The sequence below is a fragment of the Oryza glaberrima genome, chromosome 4, assembly GCF_000147395.1.
Source record: "Oryza glaberrima chromosome 4, OglaRS2, whole genome shotgun sequence".
In the NCBI taxonomy this organism is placed as follows: domain Eukaryota; kingdom Viridiplantae; phylum Streptophyta; class Magnoliopsida; order Poales; family Poaceae; genus Oryza; species Oryza glaberrima.
Window position 1 is genome coordinate 12,763,218 of NC_068329.1, and position 25,687 is coordinate 12,788,904.

The 25,687-nt window shown below is 40.2% G+C and overlaps 1 protein-coding gene across 5 annotated transcripts in view; it reads right to left on the reverse strand.

Moving 5' to 3' along the window:
* Positions 1-20,885, reverse strand: part of LOC127769733 (aspartic proteinase 39-like) — a 62,703-nt gene extending 41,818 nt beyond the window's left edge. The window contains exons 1-9 of one of the 5 annotated variants that reach the window (XM_052295355.1): positions 20,491-20,883; positions 20,269-20,398; positions 19,911-20,143; positions 17,192-17,416; positions 16,186-16,351; positions 16,033-16,103; positions 15,234-15,324; positions 11,407-11,476; positions 11,254-11,325 (exon numbers count right to left, since the gene is read on the reverse strand). In XM_052295355.1, the coding sequence (XP_052151315.1) occupies positions 11,254-11,325; positions 11,407-11,476; positions 15,234-15,324; positions 16,033-16,103; positions 16,186-16,351; positions 17,192-17,416; positions 19,911-20,143; positions 20,269-20,398; positions 20,491-20,732 (1,300 nt within the window). In that variant the 5' untranslated portion in view covers positions 20,733-20,883. Of the gene's footprint in view, positions 1-11,253; positions 11,326-11,406; positions 11,477-15,233; positions 15,325-16,032; positions 16,104-16,185; positions 16,352-17,191; positions 17,417-19,910; positions 20,144-20,268; positions 20,399-20,490 lie in introns of all 5 variants that reach the window. The other 4 variants (XM_052295360.1, XM_052295356.1, XM_052295358.1 and 1 more) reach the window with 4 other exon arrangements.
* Positions 20,886-25,687: the final 4,802 nt, after the last annotated feature.

Genomic DNA, 25,687 nt, shown 5'->3' on the forward strand with positions numbered 1-25,687 from the left:
TTCTTATATGATTCCTTTTGTATTACCAAAAAAGTGAATGATCTTAAAAACCGACTCAAATACGGATATGTATTTCCAAAAGCAAACGAACTTAAAAACCGAGTCATACACGGATGACCTACCAAAATACCGATAAAAACATCTTCAAGTTTTATAACCGACTCAAACACGGATGACAGACCGTGGAAACATATTCAATTTTTATAATAGTATATATATATATATATATATCTATAGATATATATATATATAGATATATATATATATAGATATATATATATATATATATAGAAAAATTATTCTATACCCCCCTCCCTCCAACCCACCTCCCCTCCCTCCAAGGGGGCAAAACCCACCCCCCACCTCGGTCAAAGGTCCCCTACCTCGGTCAAACCAGCCTGGTGCTTTCCCCACCACCTCCACTCTTCTCAGCTCTCGTCTCAGAACAACGTAGTAAGGTGATGTTCATCGTGCAGTAACACCATGTCTTACTTGCAGTAACGATACTGAAATATCATCATAATATAGTCATGACGGATCTACTTTTGATAAGCATTTTTTTTCTAACATCATGGTGCAAACGGGTTTTAAAAATAGTGCATGATGTGAGAGATATTACCCTTCAAAGATTGGTTTTTTAAAATTTAACTCTCCACAAGCAGTAATACTATAACATAATTATTACTATTGTCTACTATGTGTTACTGCAACCACATCATATCGTTACTACAAGATATAGTAACGAGTATAAATTGCACAATAACATAGTGTGTTACTGCAATTACTTGATAACGTTACTGCAAGGATATATATAGTAAGAAAAAAAGTGCAGTAACATGTAGAGAGGGGAATTGGCTCGCTTTACTCGTGGGGCAAGGGTAGAGCGAACCTTCAAATATTGGTCTTTTGAAATTTAACTCTCCACAAGTAATAATACTATATCATAAGTGTTACTACTTCCTGTTGTATGTTACTATAATCCCATCACGATGTAGTAACAAAACTTATTACTGCAATTCTTGAATAATGTTACTACACGAACTTTGTGGTAACGTGTACCTGCCATGTAGTAACACTTACACTTTTGTGCAGTAACAAGTATATGGTTAGTATGTATACTTTTAACCCATACATTTTTGTTTCGATTCCTTGTTTACTACAATTTCACCATGATGTTACTACCAAAACTACAGTAACGTCCTATATGTTTTGTAGTAACATATACTTTCACAGTAAATGAAAATTTGAATAGAGGGTGCGTCGGGAGGGTGAGGGGAGAGAGGTAAACCATCAAGTAAATCTCTATGGAATCGTTAAGCAGATGTAACATTAATTTTGTGAAAATTGTGTAGTAACAATAGTTCTTATACGACGTAACAACCTATGTGTTTTGCAGTAACCAAGCATGTTACTATAATTCCGTGATGACTTTACTACGAAAGTGTAACATGATTGATTTGCATCTTTGATGGTGCTAGAATGAATCTACCATAGGTTATTCTTGGTCAAACCCCTATGCGGACACAATGCTCACCTAGTTAAAATTGTGTAGTAACACTAGTGCTAGAGAGCAGTAACGGCTTATGTGTTTTCCAGTAACCAAGCGTGTTACTACAATTCTATAGTGATGTTACTACCACGGTGCTAGAATTAATCTATCATATTTTTGGCTTGAATAATATAAACGATAGGTGATATCCGCAGCAGGATTTAATAGTTAATTTTAATGAAGCTTGAAAACAAATAAGCGTTAAGGTTTAAATAGAAATCTCTACTGGATCAAGTGGTTAGAGTTGCATACTATGAAATAGGAGGGCTGATCGCCGGTTTTTTTATTTTTCCACTAGAAGAGGGAGGACCGACCGCGACAGACCGCTTTTTCTAGAGGAGGGCTGACCGCCGGTTTTTTTATTTTTCCACTAGAAGAGGGAGGACCGACCGCTTTTTCTGGAGGAGGGCTGACCGCCGGTTTTTTTTGGAAGATGAGGCCCATGCCTTATTTCAACACCGGCAACACCAAACCCGTTGCGCTGCCCACTGTTGTGTGCTTCTGTTGTTGTTTTTGCTACTATCAGCCAAGGACATAGGAAAGCTAGGCAAGGAGTAGGATGAAAGGAAATATCGAGCAGAGAAGGACAAGACGAAGAACAAATTTTGAGATTTCTTTCGGTTCTCCAGTTCGATCACGAATCAATGGGTAAACCTCCGGGGAGAGGGCTATGCGTCCGACGTCCGATGCTCTAGGGAAAAATCGGACGCTAACGTCAGCGCCCGATTTACGTGCAAAACTACTTTTAAACTGATTTTTCTCTTAAATTACTTATCCAAATCATGATCCGATTACACCATTAAATTCGTTGCAATTAAATCTTCAAAACAAGACCACATATGGATATATTCCTATGAAAAAAAATTAGCTTATTACTGAATTATTTTTAAATGTTGCATGATGTTCCATCAAGTATATCGGAATTGTTTCACTAAGTAGATCAAAAATGTTTCCCTTGTTTAAATCTGGTGTTGTTTCACCTTATGTAAAAACAATGTTTCAGCAAATAGCAGAAGAATGTTTCAGTTCACTGCAATATTAGATCTATACATAGTGAAACATTATAAGTACACTAGGTGGAACATTTTTCGGTGAAACAAAAAATGAAACGAATTTCTTTAATTGGAGGTTTCCAAAATATGTGGGTTTTTTGGTTGCAATGAAATATTTCAGTTCACTGCAACATTAGATCTATCCATAATGGAACATTGTGAGTGCACTAGGTAAAACATTTTTTGTGAAACAAAATATAAACCAAATTCCCATAATAAAGGGTGTCCAAACTATGTGGGTGATGATTTATTGCAACGGCGCGTTTCACTGCAACATTTGATCCGTACGCAGTGAAACATCATGAGTACACTAGCTGAAACATTGTAAAACTACTGATTGAAACATCAAAAGAGACCACATGCAACATTAAAAAATCAATAAAAAAATTAAAATACTTTTTTATCGAAATATAATCATGTGTGGTTTTGTTGTAAAGATTTAATTGTAACGAATTTAGTGGTGTAATCAGATCGTAGATTAGATAAATAGTTTACGATAAAAAATCTTTTGAAGAAATAAGCAAAGAAAAGATTCTTTGCATGCTGCAGTGGCAGACGACGTCCGATTTTTCTCCACCCGTCGGTCGTCCAGGTGCGAGCATTTTCGTAAACCTCCTGCTGCTAGATGCATAAATTTGAAATAGGAATGGCTATTGGTTGCTAAATAGTTAATCAAATTCATTTTTCCATATAAAGTACTGTTTTGAAATATGGTATTTATTCACAGAGAATTATGATTTGTATTCTAAAAAGAAGTTAGTCCTTTTATTTTTTTTACGGGAGTTAGTCCTTTTATTGATGATATATTTCTAGCGAAAACTGGCTTCTTTCTATTCGGTAAGTGTTTTAAAAGTTATAATTGAAACTCACAGGATCCAAAACCTGGTAGCAATTCTTGTTGTTAACTCTTTACACGATTGATATAAAATAGAGTTAACAAAATGAATTGCCTCTATTTTATATTGGATATCCTCTTAGCACATTTACAACAGAGGAGTGGCCTCTGGGAGAGACACTATAAAAACCGATTTTTCTGAACATAACTTTTTTAAAGAGGACATAAAAACAGGCCCGCATATAAAAAGTTTCAAATTTGACACATAGAGTAAGAACAAAAAACATGGTAAAAATTAGAAAAGACCTGGGCTTGCCATGCGAGGCCAGTCTGACTGCTGCCACAGTGCCAGTTAGACCGACCCTGATTCCGAGTCTGATTTAGTGGTTCACGGGTTTTCTTACTTGGGCTTGATATTATATTCCTAATTTGACGTGAAAAGGACCCTGTGGAGCAAGTCCAATCCTCCTATAAATATATGGGCTAAAGCCGATTGAAACAACAACCAATCAATCGTCAAAATCAATTTATTACCCAAACCCTCTATATTCTTCATCTCCTTCCTTGCTACCTATACCAAAGTCTATTCTCCTAAACCCCCAATTATTCATCGTCTCTTGTCTCTATGGTGTTATAGGACGTGCTGGCTAGCCTGCTGAGACAACACGGTGCACATGCACCCTGACAGGGTCCCTCCCAAGTGTTTGTTCAGCGGCATCTACCCAATCTCTACAGTGGCACATCTCAGGGTGTTGCTGCAGGTTGCACATAACGTGCTCAAGGTGTCGCTGCGTAATTCTACATCAAAAGCAGCCAGTATAAATCCCTATGCAAAAATCCATTTTCACAAACAGACCTATTAAGAGACACTCCTTAAAAAATAGGTCTATTTTCGCTGATGGTCCAATTAAGAGGCCCGCCTGCAAGTTTTCACACCCAGCCGGTTCATACTTCCTTTATGATTTACTCCCCATCCATCACCTCTCCTCCCGCATCTCCTCTCCGTACTCCCCCCTTCCTCTCTTCCCCCTTCCTCTCCCTACCACGTTTGGCTCCTCTCAGCTCTATTGATGATGGGAGCGTGCAAGCAAGCGCCAACGGGTGGTGGCACCGTCCTTAGGAGCGGCAGGAAGGGGCGACGATGACTAGGGCGATAGTGATGGAGGTGGCGGCCTCAAGGCAACGGATTAGGTGGCACTGCCCTTGGCCCCAGGAGAGGCGGATCCATCATCACCGGGTAGCCCCACTACGGGATCCGCCTCTGCCGACAACACGATGGGCAACAACAACAACTGCGTGGCTACGGTGACTACGACAATAGTAAAGGCTTCAAGGGGAGCGGATCCACTCGTCCCAGTCTTAGGAGCGATGCTGGTGAAGGAAAGGCAAGGGATGGTAGTGGAGGTGCAGGATCCACCGCCCCGCCCTGCGATGGGTGGATCTATAGAGGGTGGTAAAGGAGTGCTGAGGAGAGGCAGCAACGGCTTCTGGGGCAGCGACGATGACATTGGACTGTGCCGGCAACGACGACAGTACGAATGGGAGCTCGGGTTTCTGGATTTTTTTTATTTTCTTGTAGATGGACGGCATTATGCAAAAAATCTGTTTTCGCACACGGTTCAGCCACCTGTTTGGGAAAATACCGATTTTCATAGACACCTCAGGGCAGGTGGGCCTCATAGTTGTTTACAAATTTATGTTTTGACCGTTTGTAAATATGGTTTCTGTAGGAGAGAACATGACTCGTAGAACCGTAGATGAGACTATTGCACAAGTCACTTCCTCTATAAAATTTTGCATTCCAACCCTTAACTATTTCACCCTTTTAAAATGCTCAAATTTTACACTACAAACCTTATGGCACTAAGTACTATCATACATGTACCATTTCCTTACCCTTGTCCCGCTGGCCATTCTCGAAAGCATCACATTTTCCTCACCCTCATCTATCTCCCTCACACAATTACTCCACTCACCGCACATTGGATACTGATCCCAAATCTGCCTACACACTGACACCATCGCCATCCCCATTTCCTCCAAAGCACCAGCATCGTTGTTGTCCCATATTGGTGATATGCCCTAGAGGCAATCACAGAGATGATTGTGAAACATACTTTGTCTAGAATTATAATGAAGTGTTCCTTGAGATAGATAACTTACTATTGATCAATGAGTATGTGACTTATTCGTGATACTCTTCATCTAATATGCTACTATTTCTAAATCATCCTTGATTGTATATCAAACATGGTATCATGATTCTCAACAAGCATATTGGCTAACTTTAGGTTGTTAAATGCTACTGCACGTAACTAGATGGCTATAAAGGAAGTCTCTAGGTCTGTTATGATATATGTAGTGCGTGTACACGAACCTATAGGGTCACACACTTAATGTATTGAAATGACTTGATTGGATAGAGATCCAATAGTGGCTCCATATGGATAGGGATCTAGGTAAGCGTCCTAATGGTCCTTGGAGGTCCAATTAGAAGTTCTATGCATTCAAGGGCGACAGTTGAGGGGGTAAATGAGACATGCAAGTACATGAACCATCATGATAAACCCTAGCCGCCCTTGCACTCACGAGCCAAACACTAGCTGCAGGTAGACGTGTCTGCACACAACGTTCCACGCCTAGACGTGTGGATAGCAGTAGTCACTCCTATGGAGTGTGAGGTGCGAGGAGAAAATGTTCATGCGAGGAGGATATGATCAAGTTGTTGGGATTGACAGTTTGTTGAACCGGTTTGCTGTGCTCCAAATCTTGTTCCGCTGCTCGGCATCTCGTGGTTCCTGGTTTATATGGTAAGAAATTTTCTTTTAAACTATCATAGCCTACCCATAACCCTGCATACCCATCTACTCTCACGTCAGGACCGTCGTTGTCCTCCTCTACTCCCAAATCACCACTGCCATCGCCGCCTCCAACTACTTCGATTCACTGTGAATGCTGCCATCCTTGTTTACTTCAAAGCTTTGAGTCATCACTCTTCACCAATCACCACCACCTCCCCACACTGACCGTCCCCTCCCATGATTGAAGGGCTTGTGGTAACATGGATGACGGATCGTGAGCAGCACTCCATGGAGTTTGTGCATCGGGCTGATGAGCTCTGTGGTGCCGAGGGCTGCTCGGCTGAAGGAAGATGTTGATGGCACAAATCTGGCGATAAGCTTGGCAGTGGTGTGTCACGCTTGACGGCTGTGGCACAGATCTGGCAAAGAGATCGGCCGATAAGCCTTATATCAATGCAGATCCAACAACTGGCCCAACAATGGTGCAGATATGGTGTCAACGTGAGCAGCAGGGTGGCTGTGGTACTGATCCAACAATGAGAGAAACACCTGGAGATGCTTGCCCCCACTGAGCTCTCCCCATGCCGTTTCCTCTGTGGTGTTTAGCATCGTTTTATTCTCCAAAGGAATGTGCCTCAGTGAGTGTACCCTGACACTACTGCGAGCCACTGCTTCCACCTCCCCTCTCCTGCATGACAGCATGCCTCCTACATGGACTTGTGAGGCCACTCGCCAACATAGTGCAATGTAAATTAATATATATAATTTGAGTGGTTTAAAAGTTATGACAAGAACAATAAGTGAACATATATAGTTTTGCTAGTTTCTCAGAACTAAGGTTTTTGGGCTTTCAAAATTTATATTGACCATTTTAGATGTAATATTTTTCACGAGCCTGACAAGAAGTAGATTTGTTCTTTAAGTTTGAAGGGTTCTGGTACAGCTGACAAGACTTTGGGATATTACCATCTTTAAGTTAATTGTGTCATGAACTTGTTTTATGTGTGATCATTCAGCAGTTTTACTCTATTCAATTCACAATATCTATTTTATGTTTTTAACCGATCTAACTATTTTATAATCCATATGTGTATCATTATTATTGTTTATTATTGTTGCATGCTATTAATCCTCTTATATGTCCATCTTTTCAAGTTCACGATATTCTCCTTAAATAAATTAAGTGCCACTTATAGTCATGGAAGTGTATCTTCGGTTCTTTATTTATGTTCATGTTGCTAGGCACTGGGAATGTTTACTTGACTTCAACGGTAAATGCTAAAATACAAATCAAGATTGTCCACAATAGAAACTACTATTTCAGTTTATGTTTGATTCATATAGAAAATATTTTCTTCTAATTCATGTTTGTCTAGGATGGAAACTACTATATCATGAACTTCCGTCTTTTTCCATTGAAGGAAAAATGTTTCACATAAAGGAAATTCAATTGTCTGTTGTTATAAAGGAAATAAGAATCTTTTTATTTGTCAGTTGTTTATTTGTAGGTCATTGTGCGTATGTTTCAAAATACTGAATTATACTTGCTATTTTTTTTTGATTTTGCAAGTTATTGAATACTTCTACATATAATTTTGTAAAGTTTTAGGAATTGAAAATGTTTGTCATATTTAGATCTGGAATTTGTTGTTTGAACTTTTATCCATATGAAAGAGACTATATTTTGACTAATTAAGAGTGGAGTTATTAGAACTATAGGATTGCCACCCAAGGAATCTAAACAATCCCTTTTAATAAACTCTAGACATACATTGGTTTTCTCTTTGTTATTTGGTGGCTACCAAAGGCAGGAAAGCCCGAATTCAGCGAGCCCATGCTCATGTATCAACGCGAGGAGGTTGCCCTTTCTTTCTGGGCACCACTTTTTTTTCTCCACATGCTTTCCTAATTTGGAATGTTTGTACAGCTAAAGTTTATACAATCAAAGTTTATAGACCAAGTTTATACAATCAAAGTTCATACACCCAAAGTTTATACACATAAAATTTATAGACCAAATTTTAAATGTCTGACAATTGGATTCAAATATTTCATACAGAATTTTGCTGCATTGAATGTTTATGCACATAGTGTGTATAAAGTTTATACACATGAATATGTCTGAGCAGATTTTTCTTCTTTTGTTATTATTTTTTTCTTTTCTAAAAATATATTAAATTCTTTCTTGAAAACCATATGATAAGAGGGGGGGGGGCAAAGCCGTGCGTTGGGATGGGGGAGCACGTCTGTGCACGGTTGATCACATGTTAGATCCCCATTAAAGCATGCCTCCAAGAAAATATGGGCAACCGTTGTTGCGAGTGGGTATGCAGCCTAGTATTTGCACTTATATGCCTGGTAGCACCTACGAGCTCATGGGTTCAACTCCGGTGTGAATTTTCAGACTTGGTTTAAGAAAAGGTCATTCGCTGATCCCTTGAACTGACCTACATATAATTACTTGCCGCCGTCGCAAGCAGCAATCCAAGGGTACACCGGGTGCACCAGCAAGTTTCCTTTTAGTTTTTCATATCCCTAGTTGGTAATTTCCTGTTAATTAGGTTATAATTTGATGTACTATTGGACAATAAATAAGGAATAAGAAGAAACTATCTCCTTCCTTGGACGGTGTTCACAGCATGATGATCCCTTGTCATCATGCTAGTGCCTCAGCATCCTAGGGCACTAGGGACTAAGCCTCCTATTGGACGCTCGTACAACATTTGCAACCTCATTCACCACCTAAATTCTATCCATAATATATTGGTATTAGAGCACTCTTTCGCCGCCACCATCTCGATGTTGACAATTGAAGGCATAGTACCCCTCTTCGCCGAGATGGATGAAGTCTTGAGTTAGTTGTCCACCATAATCTACATACTGGACAGCCATGATCTCCACTTTCACAAAAGATGGATGAAGTCCGTGGGCATCTATCCACCATTAACCGAATACTGGAGAGCCACGATCTCCACCTTCCACACATCAAGAAGCATGGCTCTGGTAGCGGCACAGGAGAGGAGTCTTTTGTTCCAAACCAATATCAGAGCACCAGTGGCAGTGGTGTTCTGCGGAACAACGAGTTAGAGTTCCTGTACTTCGATATGTGAGCAGTTCCTCCACGGGCACAAGGTCATGGAGGAGGACATGCTATGGCTGGGTTCTTACCATACGATTGGCAATGCTCAATGTTAGAACATACACTTCGAGAAAGAGGAGGGCGAACCATGCTGGCCACACTTCTCAGAAGGGGTGCGCCACATTTTCACTTCGGACTAACAGCCACAGATCTTCATCATTGGTCTTGGTGATCCCCTAAGTTATGAGTATTGACATCCGTCTTCAAAAACTAGACAATTTGGGGGAGACAACCACCAAATGCACATGTCATGACTAAGGGCACGTTAGCGACTTCATCAGCATCATGATCGTTGACCAAACTAACGTTGTCGGCTGCCAGTGCAATAGCGGTGGACAGCCAAGCTGTGACCGGGGAATCAGCAGCATGCTGGCAGCGACCACTGTCGTGACTGACATCTACGACTGCACAAGCGGGTTCGTCTATTTCGGTATATTTTCACCATTTGTAACCCCCTCCCACCTCCCTCCGAACTAAATCCACATTTTTAGCTATAATTCGTCTATTTTCACCATATGTACACTCTCCTCCTTCAAAACCCAGGCACCTACGTAAGCCTAAACTCAGCCAAAGCAGAGTAAAGAAGCAAGTGGTGAACCCCCCCCCCCCCCACCAAATTTTGGTGTAGCTTCGCATGGGAAAAGCATGCTGCTCGAGATTCGAATGCCACACTACAATCCTTGGTGGATTTTGGTTAGGCGCATTGCTTCCTGTTCACGGAGGCCAAGGCTCGTCTCTTCCTGTGCACGGATTTTGGTTAGGAGCATGTCCATCAACGTTTCAAACCAAGAAGGTTGGCATGAGTGTCCAAGTCCAAATGAACAACCAGGGGAGGATAAGACATACATGATATTTTAGTGTTAGGCTTGACGGGGCCCACCATATACCAAGTATTGTACGGAGTCAAGCCTGATATACGGAAGGTATTCCGAATAAGGAAAGAGAAGCAAAGTCCTACATGGACACTATAAGGACTAGTCGGATTGCATCCAAACTTGTCTTTCTAGTTCTACTTGGATAAGGGGCACCCAGGGATATAAATACAAGACCTCCTAAAAGGAGAGGCGGCACATCTAGACAGACCAATAGGAGTATGGCTATTACCTGTCTGTTAAGGTGCCTGAACCTATATAAAATTCCTTGTCTCCCATCTCTTTTACCTCAATCTCGCGTATACACTGGCATCAACGATCTGCATACTCTACAAAATATCGTAGGCGGGTATAGTCCATTAACAACGTCCATGTTACTTCAGCCCTTATGAAGTCTCGGGCATTTCATCAACAAGGTGGCCTACCACCTTTATCTGTTAGCTGACATCGCAGTGTGCTGAAGTGCTTCCATTGTTAGAATTACTTGCCACCATTGCAAGCTGCGATCCAAGATGCACCAGCCACCAACGGCATAGCCGTCACATCCAGGATCAAGCTTAAGTTCAATTTAATTTGGTGTTCCTAATTGGTATTTTTTTTACTATTAAGACCATAATTTGGATGTAACTCCACCCCTAAAAAGGAATGGATTGTGGAGGATAATCAAAGGGATAAACAAAGGTTTTTCTCTTTCCATTCCCTTCTCACTCTGGTCTGGTGCCTCAGCTTCCTAGGGTGCTAGGGCCTTGGCCACTAGTTTGGCAATTGTACAACCTTCACAACCTCGTTCACCTCCTAAATTGTAGCCGTAACACTATCCTTGCCATGGCTAGCACAACCAAGATGCAGGGGTATAGCTAGTTCAGCATCCAATGCATACTCCTTACTCCTTGCCAATGTCTTTATTCGTTGCCTCCATCTACAAGCCTCCATGCATCCTTCCTAGTGGGCTGAGGCCCTCGCTACCACACTTTATCGATAAAATTTGAACGAGTTGAAACTTACAGTTGTGCTCTGTCCAGCCAATGGCTTGCTTTTCCATGTCATAGACGACCACCTTATTTGAGATGACCATGTCTGAAAAAAAACAGAACAATGGCTCTAGCACAAAAAAAATATGAAAAAGGAATTTTCTTTTGGACAGTGATATATGCAAACCTCCCAAAAGGATCTTATCCTTGTGTCCCTGTTTTCCAGCATCTTGGAATCCAAAGCAATACTGGTTACCCTGCTCCAAACAAGTCTAAGTGTGATGAACATATATCTCTAGACTTGCACTATAAAATAATAAGCAAAGGCATGTATACCAAACAGAGTAGCATGTATGACTGAAATAACTAACTGTCAGTTGATTGAGAATCGCAGAAGTCAGAACTCTTGTCCTCTACACATTTTCATGCAGATTATCAATTGGTTATGTGGTGCATCTAGTTACTTGGACCAAAATGGGACTCTTCACGTATGAAACAAGAACTAAAATTTGACAGCTAAAGGTGAAACTCTAAACTGTACAGTTACTTTTGGAGATATCATCGTCTATTTAATGTATATAGATTATTTATTATCTCTCTTGTAACTAATTAAACAATTCTCTACATTATACTGCCAATGGCGATGAGCCTAAGTTACTCTGTCAGTACAATTAAGAAAAAAATACGACACGAAGTGCATATATATTCAATTTATCGAATGTTTGTTAATGGGTACCCATTATATGACTAGCACATATATCTATGTAGCACATGATGTGGCCCGCAATATGTATGGGATATAATCCATGGTTGGACTCTGAACTATTTTAGCATCATATAATTGTTTCATGTTTCATTTTTGTGATGTGTTGATAAATTCATCCCAAATTAAAGAGTCACATTCTAAAATGAATAATAGAAATAATTAAAAGCTTAAAAGAAATATCATACACTAAAACATGTTCAAGAAAAGTTTGAATGTGGCTTAGAGTACCTTTCTTAAATCCTCCATGCTCTAAAATGTCACCTCAGTTTTTCCTTGATTTTTTCAGAGCATCCTAAACTATTTTAATGCAACAAAAAAATTTCAGAGTTCATGAAAATAAAAAACCTAAAAACAAGCATGTCCTCTCTTTGGGCCAATTCTAGCCATCTGCTTCCTGCCCTCCTCCCTCGGCTCATGAGCAAAGTCCCCTCCTTCTCCTGGGCCTCCCTTGCTTGGCCTAGGTGGGCACGGCCCAGCTAGCCCAGGAAGTCGTTGCATCATTGTCTTCCACCTCCAATCCGCTAGTTCCGTTTCCCTCTCCTAGCTAGCACTAGCACCACCACCGAGGTTGATCTGCCTTGCCAGACGTCTCTCCTCCAAATAGATTTCAAAAATCATTTCCCTACTTGCATCTCTCCAATTCTGCCATATTTTCCCCACTATTAATTTGGCTTTATATCGCGGATTTGAAACCTCCCAATTCATAGCCGCCGTTACTGGCCTGTGGCTCCTCCCATGACCGTTCCCCTCCTTCCTCTCCCAGCCTATAAAATGGCGTCGTCTTCCTCCCTTCCATCCATTTTCGCAGCCACCTCGAGCTCTCTTGCTCTCCTGGCATCTCGACTGCGCCGGCGAGCTCCGGCTGCCCTTTCCAGTAGACCGACCCAAGCCACGTATGGAAGACCTCGGCGCTGCCACCCCTGGCCGCGGATTAACCTCCTATAACCCAGCAACCCCACCATTTTGCCTGGAGATCGCTGGAAGTTCCTCCTTGCTAGTGATCAGAGAAGAACGCCGTCTTCTTCCTCCTTTGGCAGTCCCTCCCGCCTTGCCAGAGCACCGCCCCGCTGCGTTAACTTGTCTCCCTTCGATGTCAGCCTTTGATTCCCTTGTCGTCCTCTTCCTCAACCGTGCGTTCTCGTCAAGTGAAGACCATCGGAACGCACCCGCGCCATCGACCCGAATGACATCACCACTATCTTCCTCTAGCCACTGTCCCCTCCTCGTCCAAGTGCTTCCCGTCGTCACCTTCACCACCATCTCCCTCAAGTCCGCAGCGCCAATCCCTCCGTTGTCCCCTCGTCGTTGACCAGTTGCTGTCGTGGCTGCTCAAGCTCGCCATTGTCTTCCTCGCCAACAATTCCCTCCTCGCTATTTCGGTTGTCGACATGTTTGTGGCGAGAATCTGGTGTCCGCTCTTTCCCTCCTATTTTCCTTGCCTTAGGTGACTACCAGTCATGTGCCGCAGTCGCTGGTTATCGTCTCCATCCACATGTAGCTGCGTTTTCACGCACGTGACTGCTTGTTTGGTGTCATGTGGGATCCAGTCTTCAATCTTTTCTCTGAGGCTTACACGTAGGTGCACTTTTCCCGTGGATTGTCTCGGTGAACCTGATCCACGATGAACTAGCCGTCTGACCCGTGTGTCCTGGTTGTCAGTCGCTCAATCCTTTCTCTCCTCGAGCGATGTTGTGTTACACATAATTTATGGGAACAATAATAATTAAACAATTCGGAAATCTTAATTTAAACTACAGTTAAATTTTGGATGGCCGTATCTTGGCCATATGAGCTCCAACTTGACCAGTTTAACTTTTGTTATAACTTAAATTACCCATGTACGTTGCTTTTATGTCTTGTTATCATTTATTTCTTAGAGTTGTGGCCTTGTTTTGTTGCTCGTATAGTTGTTGTCATTTCGGAGGTTCCAGTCATGCAGTTCATGTTCGTTGCTGAAGTCTCAGAAGTTTGTTTCGTTGAGCAAGGGAAGTCACACTCTCCTTATCAAATCCCAATTTACGGAAAGTATTTTAATTTAAATTTTTGCATTCACTTTACTAAGTTTATTGCGTTATAACTGTTTTACTTAGCCTTTCCTATATTTTTTGTTATTGCCTTATTTATTAAATATTGAGTAATTACCTTTGACAACCCTAGAAAACCATAACTATCTAGTGACTACTCTATGTGCGGTGCTTATTAGAGATTTTAGGATTATGCTTAGCAATGCTCTAAGAGAAACATATAGTTGTTTCCTAATGATCTAGACTTTGGGAATAACCATATAATCTTGATTAATGGTGGATTAGAGGCTTGTTGTTAGCCTGCACATGTTGGACTTCTATTCATAATTCTCAAACTTGTTTTAGGTTGGGCTCAATGTGCTTGGTTCTGTTAGTCGCACCTTGGCCATCATATATAAGGATCGTTCTTCGTGCCTATGTTACAAAGCATATTCCTTACAACCACATGTCTAGTGGGTAAGGCTTAACTCATAGCTTAATATGGTCAGAAATAAAAAGACATGGATGATCAGAGTATAATCTATTCGAATAGCCAAGCCCTCGGTTATGGGCAAGCCTAGCAATGTCCCAAGTTAGAGATTTTATTTAATTAAACTGGAATGATTGGAACTGCAATTTGATGGCTTGGGTTAACGCATGATCGTGCAAGTGTGCAGCTTGACTAAAAAATTTGACTAGATTAGGATCATGCTTTGAAATGTGTTTTAAAACTAAACTATTTAAAAATGGGTTTTATGCAAAAGTCAACATGTATCATTATTCCTTGTACCCATTTGCATTATGTGTGCATTTCTTGGTGTGGTTTGCTGAGTATGGTGGTTGCACTCATTCTTACTCAATCTTTCATCCTCTAGTCAGACAAGCTTTGAAGAAGTCTTAAGTGGAGTCCTAGCATATAGCACTGTTGAGCGCCTGTGAAGATGGAGTCATACATCCTCTAGTCCGCTGTTGTTTTTCTTTTGTTGACAGACCTAATGTGCCTATATAATAATATAGATATCATCGTGATAATTAATAAAGATGTGTCTTTTGTATCAAGTCTGTTGTGGTGACCCCAGATTTTCCTACGACGGGGATTAATGCACTAGCGTTCGGAAAAGGTATTTTCTGGCCATGACAAGTTTGAAGTGTTAAGTTGTCAGAATTAATAAGACAAGGCAATACCAATTTGTGAACAAATTGTTATACCAACTTTGGTAGAGCATGGGGGTGAAATGTCATTACCTCATATTCAAGAAGGTAATCATATGGATACACGTCCAGGGTAAGATCATTCTCGAAATTGAAAGTTATCTTTGGAAATTTATCATCAACACTGCACAAGAAAACAACAACATAGTTAGAATAATCACAAAGTAAAATGGAATAATTATATTCTACCATCTGAAGACTAAGTTGCATATAATATACCCCATCCCTCAGAACTATGGAACAGTCTAAGTAATCCCAACATAAATAGGAAACCCTCTAAATAAACCCCTACTGCACTTTTGACATAGGTTTTGCTGCTGTAGCAGATGAAATAGCAGTTTATGTGTCTTTTACCGAGTAAATCGTACAATGAAAATAATTTCCACTACTGCTTCTCCATCGTACCTTATATTTTGTCTGAAACTCATATAGAAAAGCAAAAGTTTCTTTTATTTTTATTTTTACTCTAAGGTTTTGGTAATTTGGGCAACTTCACCCATTTAGAGTATTATTCAAGACTTAAAATTGTCCATAACAAAGTTTCGGTTTGAGTAGGCAGCGTTCTTTATTAGGTTATGACCCAATGGGAATTTTTAGAGAATTACTGGTTTTCCTCACGTTCAACAAATGGATAGGATACTTGGGTATCAAAACAGTGGTAATGTTAGCGGACTACTAATAAATTGGAGTTATTTGATGGATAAAGTGGAATTCAGAGGCATTGAAAAGATTGAATTAACTCAATATGAATCCAATGAATCTTCTGGTATATAGTCCATTGGTGAATATAATGTCTCTGCACTATAGCTAGATTTTGTGTTATAGAGTATACCTTCCAAGAAAATGAAAACATTCAAAATTGTACATAGCACCCAAGGTTATATCTGGATGCTTGGCAAATACCTGCAATTGGTTGAGAGTTATATGTAAACGTAATTGCAAACAATTCTACCACTAGAAAAGAATAGCAGGTCTTTTGCCATACCGCAAGTATTAGTTCTGAATATACAATCTCCGGAAGGTACACCAAGGTTGTACCGCTATCAATGAATGTACCCTTTGTTTTGGTCGTTTCAAAAATATTGGCTGGAAGCTGAAGTGTTGTGCCAGCAACATCGATCGACTTGAGGTTCACAAGGTAATATACCTCACTATGTGATAGAATAGTGAATTGATGTGAGTTAGTGTGCATGGTGTGTGAGTGGGCTCAAAAGTTCCAGATGCCTTGCTGCTTTTAATTTTCAGAAGATACAGATAAACATGATAAGTACTTCTATAAAAACTATACATATTCCCACAAATTTGTAAATCCATGCTTTGGGTCTAGTGATTATTATACAGATTCAAAATGGATACTATAGCATTAGTTTGGTGGAAACAAGAATAGAACCAAACAAGGTTGGTTATGATCTTTGTGTTGGAATCACGAGCCTGGGTTACACGCAGAAAGACATGTATTCTCAAAAGGTTACAACATGTAAGAAGGCATACGTGCACTACAATACAAATTGATATTATATGCATATATCCCTACTTGTCATAAACCTAACATCCAACAGGGACTGGTGGAGAGCCAAGATCATGTACTAAAGTATATAAATAGTTTTTTTTTTAAAATTATAGTTTAAGGTTCTAGCGATTCCAGCCTAAGAGCACCCTTCAGTCCATGTTGAAGACAGCCAACATAAATTTTCGCATAGCTCTGTGCATTCAAAACTTTGAAACATTGCGCCTAAAAAGAACACTCAAGAACAATAACACATACATTTTTTTCACAACGTTTGTACCAGAGATGTACCACTTGACACAGTTCATGTTTAAGTGGATAAATGCATCCTATTTCAGGGGCTTGATAAATGCTTCTTAAACAAGTATACCAGAAGAAGCTATAACCAGGGTAAAATTATATGTATTTAAAGTAGATCCAAATTAAATTGTGACCATAAAAGAAACATAATAATTAATAGCAGAGAAGTACATGGTTAACTCACTTATTCTTTACTATAGGTGTTGTTTTTACTTTTGGCTCCACCACTTCTCCTATAGCAAAAATTCCACCACCATTTGTGGAATCAAGGCAATGAGAAAATATTTTCTTTGTCTTCCCTGCTGCAGCCAATTGTGATAGCAATGTCTGATTTGAATTGCCAAAACCAATAATTCCATCAATCGCTAGTTCTGAATTGTTTAAGCTTCCAGTTTGTTGTAAACCACACCTAGAAGCACAGGGGAGCCATTTCGTCGAATTATTATCACAGATTTGCCCCACGTCCCTAAAAATATGTTTGCTAAAAAATATTCTTCTACTGCATAGGCTAGATTACTTTCCAAGCCATTTGTTAACCGGCATCAACGCCAATTTCTAAACCAGCAGAGGCCAGCCGACACTAGTGATCTCGGCTATCAATACCGGTGGCTGAACCGACAGCGATGCTCAGGCTATCATAGTGAATTCATATAGATTTGGTAAATGCCCAACCCGGCTGGCATGAAATGGCATTAATAGTCAATAATTGTTGGAACTATGCATGGCAACCCATAGTGATGGGTGATAGTGATTAGCTCATGTGTGCTAGTGCAATAAAATACCATTCATTTGAAAAAGAACTAGTGTGTTGTGTGATGCAACATCCAATGGTAGCCCCCCACAGGACCATTCATATGAAAAAGAACTAGTGTGTTGTGTGATGCAACATCCAATGGTAGCCCCCCACAGGAGCATTAACTTATGCCATGTCTCTTCTGCTCCTTCTCTGGATTATAGCCATGGATTTGCTCAACGCCTCTAAAATTGAACATTCCTCTATTGCATGTATACTTATTGGTCCACTTGTTCTAAGCTATCTGTTGAATATATTTCTCAAAATATTTAGTCTATCCCTATAATCAAAGTAGATAATCCATAAAAAAATACAGTCAATAATAAATTTCAAGCAGGGCCTAAGTGAGCAAACTTATATAGTATGACTTCTCGAAAAGAATATCTACAATAAAAGACAATCAATACAGCATACCCACCTTACAGACAATAGTGAACAGAAAATATATGTATGGTTTAATTATTGCCATGTGATGCTGTAAAATAATGCTTCAGATTTAATAAGACAATACAACTACGGAAACTCCAATCACCATCGGTTCGTAGTTGATGCATCACTATCAGTTTTTGAACTAGAAGAGGTCATCCAGCAGTGGTGGCCTCACCTACCACTACCGGTTGCTGAACCGACAGTGATGCTAGGTCTATCATAGCCCATACACATGGGTTGGTAGGGAAAAAATATCCAAGCCAGCATGAACTGGCATTATATATAGTTAATCACTGCTAGTCTATAGCAACCGTTAGACCGGCAGTGTTTGCCTACTGTGTACTAGTGCAATGAAATGCCTTTTGTATGAAAAGGAATATTGTAAGTGCCATCAATATGCAAGTGCTCGACTCTATAAAATGCCATCAACATGCAACCACTCGACTCTATGAAATGCCATCAACAAATATGAGTCAAATTTGGAAGGAGTCCAAATTTGAAAAGATTGGAGTTTGATTTGTAAAGGGATAAGTTGTATACTTGTTCGGGTAGGTTTTCTATGAGATTAGAATTACTTATCCATGTTGAATTCGTGGCTTTGTGCAGCCACTTCAAGGTATAAAAAAAAGAGGGGTTGAGGCCTCTTGGTACCATTTTGTGAGATAACAGTTTTGAAAAAAAAAAGGTTTAGCCTAAATTTTGAGTATAGTCGAAAGTTGATAGATGAGTGTTACTGTTACACTTTGTGAGCACAATTAGAAGCAATAAAGTTGATTTACTTCTAAAAAATTGTTTGATTTGTGTTTTTCTTTGTTTCGGTAGTTAGAGTAGTAGCATCCTTGCGGTCTGACTGGCGGCGCCACAGCGGTCACACAGGCAAGTTTTAGATGGTTGGACCGGCAGTGTCAGGCGAAGGGAGAAGCAAGGCGATTGGACCGGTGACTCTACACCGGTCAGACCGACAGCACTAGAGTGGTCAGACCGGTGCACACAAGTTAGTCAACCAGACTTCATCGTGGACTCTGTAAGGTTAGAGGATTATTTTTATTCCATTTTGGTTTTTAGTGTACGTACCATTCACCACTCTCTGGTAGGTTTGGTTATTGTGTTTCGATCTTATAAATATGAGTTATATGTTATGCCACCATACATGTTATTTTTCTATCTTTTCTCCATCGCTGTGAACTAACCATTAAGGGGCCTATGTTGTCCTCTAATGGAAAGTTCATTTCACCATAAACAGCAACAGGCACTCACGAAAGTCTGTCGAGGGTGTAACAGAGTTATCAAAGGTGTTTTGGTCACTGTGTAAAAAACAAAAGAAGTCTGTCAAGGGTATAACTATGTTCTCAATGATATTTTGGTCATTTTATAAAAACTAGAGACAGAATTTGATGTTAACCATGATGTGATGGTAAAAAAGTAAGAGTATTGCACGTATGGAAAACATATTGTTGAACTATTGCTTATCAATGGCATTTTACAATCGAGCACTTCAGTTGTAAATCAATAAATTTCACGTACGAAAATGGTTGTAATACATTGATGTGTCATGCTATGAGTGCATCTAGATTTTTTATAACTTCCATTTAGCTAAATCAAACGGTTGTGATGATTGTCAGTAAAAATTTAGTAAGAAAAACTTAGTACGTGTAGCAGTACTCTTTCTTTAATAACTCACCCAAATGTGACACTGGTGCTGGTTGGCTGGGTCTGCCCATTCCCATACAGTTGATGATAGTGCAGAAGATCAGTGAAAAGGATGCCCATTGTTAAGCCACCATCAGAGTACACCGCGATGTACGGACAACGTAAGGTCATGTTGCATGGTGGTCGTGAAGTGCATATTGTATCATCACATTTCACCTCTTTTGAACTTACTGAGCTCCTGGGATCATAAAATGTCAGCTTTCTCTGCACACAAGCAGATACACGTACCCATGACAAAAACAAAAACATATTACAAAGCAATTTTGCAAAGCAGATTTTGCAAGCAGATTAATGGACTGAAACTAAAGAAACACTAGAAGGAAACCTACCAATATGTCGCTCTCGTGAGGGCATTGCTTGCAGGAGATGCCGTTAACCCAAAATGCCTCACTACCGGTGTCCACCTGTACATAGTACTTCACGGCGGGTGTCCCAATCCCTATATCTGTGTAGTATAATCTATGCCAAGATCCATTTGTTATCCCTAATAACCACACCAACCAACCAAGCAAACACAGACATGACTAAAGGCAGAGATGATTGAAGCATACCCAGTGCCGTATGGGATGCTGAAGCCACCAAGTGGGAGCTCCGCAGCCATAAGGTTACGGCGACGATGGCGGTTCCCATCATGGGTTTGTAATGCACCTATGTCGCTCCCCTTGTACACACCGTCCACGATATGGAATTTGCGGCGCACCTGGAATACACCATTAGCCATGGTACCACGAGTAGAGGATGCTACCACCACTAGAGCCGAAATGATTGTTGATAACAACAAAGGAGCTGCCATCTCTTCAGGAAAGTATGTATCATCCCTTCCCTTTTGTATTTTATGGAGTTTTAAATGGTAATTGTTGGTTCGTCATCTGGTCCTCATCTATGGCAATGGGCTGCTCTATGAGCTTCAATATGAATGGGTAGGGGCATGCTAGCAAAAGATGTGGGGTACCGTGAACAGGAAATAGCTAAAAGTGGAAGCAGTCACCAATTATTGCCGGGAGAGAGTACGAGGAAACTGGAAACTACATGGTTTTTGTGGTTGAGAAAAATGCACGTGCGTTTTTTCAGATAATGGATATAAGTCTAGGCTCTATGTCCATATACACAGCCAAAAAAAATGCACGTGCATATGTTGCTATGTTCGCGTTCTCGAGTCCATCCATTATTTTTTCTGCGGTTTTTTTTTTTGCATGCCTAAGCTCCTTATCTTTTGTGGCTATGAAAAATGCCATGCATGGCTCTGTTTCTTTTTGGAAAGAAACTTCATATCTACGACAGCCAAAGAGTAGTGACTGGTTGTGTACGTAAACTAAAATCTAGAACTATTAATACGTACTCTACGAAGCTAAAACAACTAGTTCCAACTCAGAATCTAAAAACATATGATCCTGGCAATCTGACTATCTAGCTCAACAAGTAGTTGGAGAAGACTTAACTAGCTACTTGGACTGCTCAATTCTGATCAGACCATCAGCCCTGTTACAATAGAATCAATGAGAAAATTAACTCTGCACTATAGAAATGTCAGGCTCTGGTGTTTTAGGACCATTAACCTTCTGCATTAACAGCACACACATACATTGCTTGGTGCCTTCGCATAGCAGTAGATAAAACCACATATCCATCCCACTGGAGAACTGACCGTAGCGTATTAGCTGGTAAGGTATCTTGTGGTGGGACCTGTCCACCTAGATTCAAATCCCAAACTTAGCATGGGTGCTTGTTGATGGTCCTTAAATCATAATATTTGACCGTCAATACTTGCATATAATGAAATAAAACATGGTATCTCACTTAGTGGTAGGTATTACTACTAATCATTTCCACTAGTGTAGGTGAAATATGCGTATGCAGGTAATTTGAGGAGAAACCACATCAGTCATGCGACAAAATGCACCTCCGCGCATTCAGGACGCGTTTACACGGATTGAAGGCCCAATAAGTCAATGAAAACCATTTAGGATTGGGCCAAAACAAAGCACAGGTTATTGGGGGCCCATTAAGCAACCTCCCGCCGAAGAAGAGGCCAGGAGGAGTGTTTTTGGGTTCGGCCGAACCCACCAGTTCGGCCAAACCTGTTCTGGCACCGTTGATCACCATTTTCCATGTGGACGGCCCTGATTACTTCCTGATGGCGATTCTAGGGCATTTTGGACATTTCGCATAGGCTGTAACCGTTATACCTGCCTATAAAAGGAGGAAGCTCACTCTCATTTCCAGTATACAACTTTGATCTGAATTACATGAGACTCTATTGTATCTTTTGTACATTAGAATAAGGTAGAGAGTGAGGGGAAGCTCTGGAGGAGTGCCCGGAAGTTTGGCGCCCTCTCCGACTTCTTTCTCAACGAGTGTAGCTTCCTAGGAGGAATTCTAGAGGAGTACCGGAGCTGTCGATACACTCTGCTCCGGGTTCGGAGAACTTCTTCTATAAAGTAAGCATTCGTGTTCCTTTCTTATATTATTTAATTACTTTGTCTGAGTAAGATAGATTTCCATCTTTGCGGGTACATTGTTTAGTATTCATACTAAGTGCTCTAGTACTAGGACTCTGGATAAAGAAGGAAGTTCATGTACAAGTATTAGAGTAGTAATTAATAACTTAGACATGGTGTCTAGGTTAGAGATTACCTTTGTTTGTTGTATATCCCATGGATTTGTCAGAGGTAGGCGGCAGGTGGTGACAGCCCTGAATCCCGTCCTAGTAATCCTCCATGTTCGGATACATCATAGAGCTATAGCCGGAACCACGCTAGCAGACCAGTAGGGGTCGGTGCCCGAAGCAACAGATAGGGAATTACCTTGCTTAGCGTAGATAATTAAAGCACATAGAAAGTCCTCTCTAGCCTGCCCGCCTATAGTTGTTGTCCTTGGATTCTCTTAGCCTTAGGTAGATTACACACGTTCCTTGAGTTCGATATCCTTTTGGGGTCACCCGAAGGTGAAGTACTACAGCGGTATTCCGTGTGCTTGCAGATTTATCTGTGGTCATAAGAAATACCAACAGTGCTCTTATTTATGACAAATTATTCTTTCAGTGGTAGTGGTAGGTGATATACCCCTCAACACCGAGACGTTATGCCGGTCCAATCTTCCAAAGTTGAGAATAGGGTGGGCATCTTTCGAAAAAAAATTGATACCACTGAAATATAATATGTTGCATACACACAATTACTGTGGTTTTTATTTTGTGTTAAGTCTGATAAAGTTGAAAAGTCTTACACAGTTTACTACTTCCTCCATCCCAAAATATTGCTACCTAGAATGAGATATGTTATTCATCCTAGAATAACTAATCTGAATAGTCCTAGCCTTCTAGGTAAGAACATTTTGGGATGAAGGTAGTAGAAACTGAAGAAGCTACGAAAAAAGAAATAATAGCATCTGTCTAAGGTATCATAGGCAACTTATAGGGTTAAGACATCAGGCACAATCCTCAAACTCGGCATTACCCTTGTCGGTTTCGGATAATATTTAAGAACAAAGGGTGAGTACTTCTGTAACGTCCCTAGTTTAATTTACCTTGAAAATAGATTAGCCTTGTGAAGTTGTGATGTGATTGCTTGTTTATGAATTTATGTGGCTGAATTAAAATTTACAACCAAATTTCAGTTAGAAGACAAGGCAATTAGAATTGAACCTTTCAAACTTTTGTTCTACGAAATACTAATCTAAAATTTCAGGAAATTATACTAAAAATAATGGATACCGTACCGCCAAAATTTCATGAATTTAGGATGCCGAGATCCACAAGTACTATACCGCTGACCTCTCTAACATGTGCCATCACATTATATTTGATAGATGGGATCCATAAAAAGAATAGCACCCATCCTCATCATGTACATGACCACGTTAGAACAATTAATGGTTTAACAAGCACAATGCCAAACTAGGACCAAAGGAGATGTTTAACATATGAGCATGTTAATGCCCTACCGAGGCATGCACCGCCTAATCATCAACTCGATGACAATGACCCAAAGCGCATACCCTAGGAGACCCTTCTCATGCTATTTTGCAAAAATCTCAATTGTTTCAAACCCATATCCGCGTGATAGTAATTAGTTATGCATTTTCATCTCAAGCGATGACATCAAGAAATATTTATGTAAGTTCTAAACATAGACAAACATAAAGATAATACTCCCTCCGTTTCGTTTTATTTGACACCGTTGACTTTTTAGCACATGTTTGACCGCTCGTCTTATTCAAAAATTTTAAATAATTATTAATTCTTTTCCTATCATTTGATTGATTGTTAAATATACTTTTATGCATACGTATAGTTTTACATATTTCACAAAAGTTTTTAAATAAGACGAACGGTCAAACATGTGCTAAAAAATCAACGATGCCAAATAAAACGAAACGGAGGGAGTACATCTTTAGATTACACAGTAGCCGACCTGCTAAATATCATAGACTAAAAGCAAAGGAAACATAATTGATTACCGATACACCCATCTAACCATCCCACGGGCAACCGACTAGGGACGACAGCCCTTATTTAACTAAGAACCATCCTGAAAATCTTCAACACCCATAGCAAAGCACTTATCACTGGGTATTAATTTTATCATCGGCATCAAAGTCAACCAACAACAATAATTACTCTCTCCATCCAATTTTGATCAGCAGATAATTAAAACCCAAAACAAAAAAATCAGAAATTGATATGCGTATAAAAATGTGAGGACGGTTTTTGTAGGAGTAGAATCACAGAAGAACACACGTGTACGCTGAAGGAGCTGTTGTGCATGGAACCTTATCAATGTGGCTTATATTCACAATGGAAATTATTTTTATTATCCTTGGTCAAAGTAGACAAACCTTATGCGCAGATCAGATCAGTTGGATGAAGGGAGTGGAAAGTAAGAGTTGGTACTAGGGCTGTCAACGAGCCGAGCTCGAGCAAGCTTCCATATGTAGGCTCAAGCTCGCTACAGACTTGAGTCGAGCTCAAGTCAAGCCCTGGTTTGCTGCGAGCTTGAAGCTCGGCTAGTTCGAGCTTCGAGCTTTTCTCAAGCCTTCCTGGTGGTGCAGTGAAATACTATAACAGATTCATCCCATTCACTTGAAAAGTTGACACTGTGATGCATGATTAGATGGGGAAAGTAATGCTAGTGATCCTACGTTAAAGCAAGCCACACACTAGTACCAGTACTAGCCATGCTCTTTTTGGGACATGGGATAACAAATGCATGCTCCCTCCATTAAAAAAAAAAGAGAAACCCTGGTTTCCGTGCCCAATATTTGACCGTCCGTCTTATTTTTGAAAAAAATATAAAAAAAATTAAAAATATAAGTCACGCATAAAATATTAATCATGTTTTATCATCTAACAATAATGAAATACGAATTATAAAAAAATTTCATATAAGACGGACAGTCAAAATTGGACACGAAAACTCAGGGTTTGCCTTTTTTATTGGGACGGAGGGAGTATGCCCTTCCGCCTTGTCAGTCCTAGTGCTACTCTGGTAGATATATAATTTGAACGGACAAATTAAGAGAGAGGAGGGAGGAAAAGCCTGCTAGAAAGAACATGCGCTGGATGCTGAGGCTCGCCCAAGAAATTCGAGCTTGAATCAGGATCATAACGAATCAAACTCAAGTAGCTTGTGAGTCTTGAGCTTTTTTGACAGCTCTACTCGGTACATATATATGTACTGGCAATCTCTTACTATCGAATTATGTCCAACACCAAAAAAATAACTTAAATGTAAAATACCATCTTGAGGG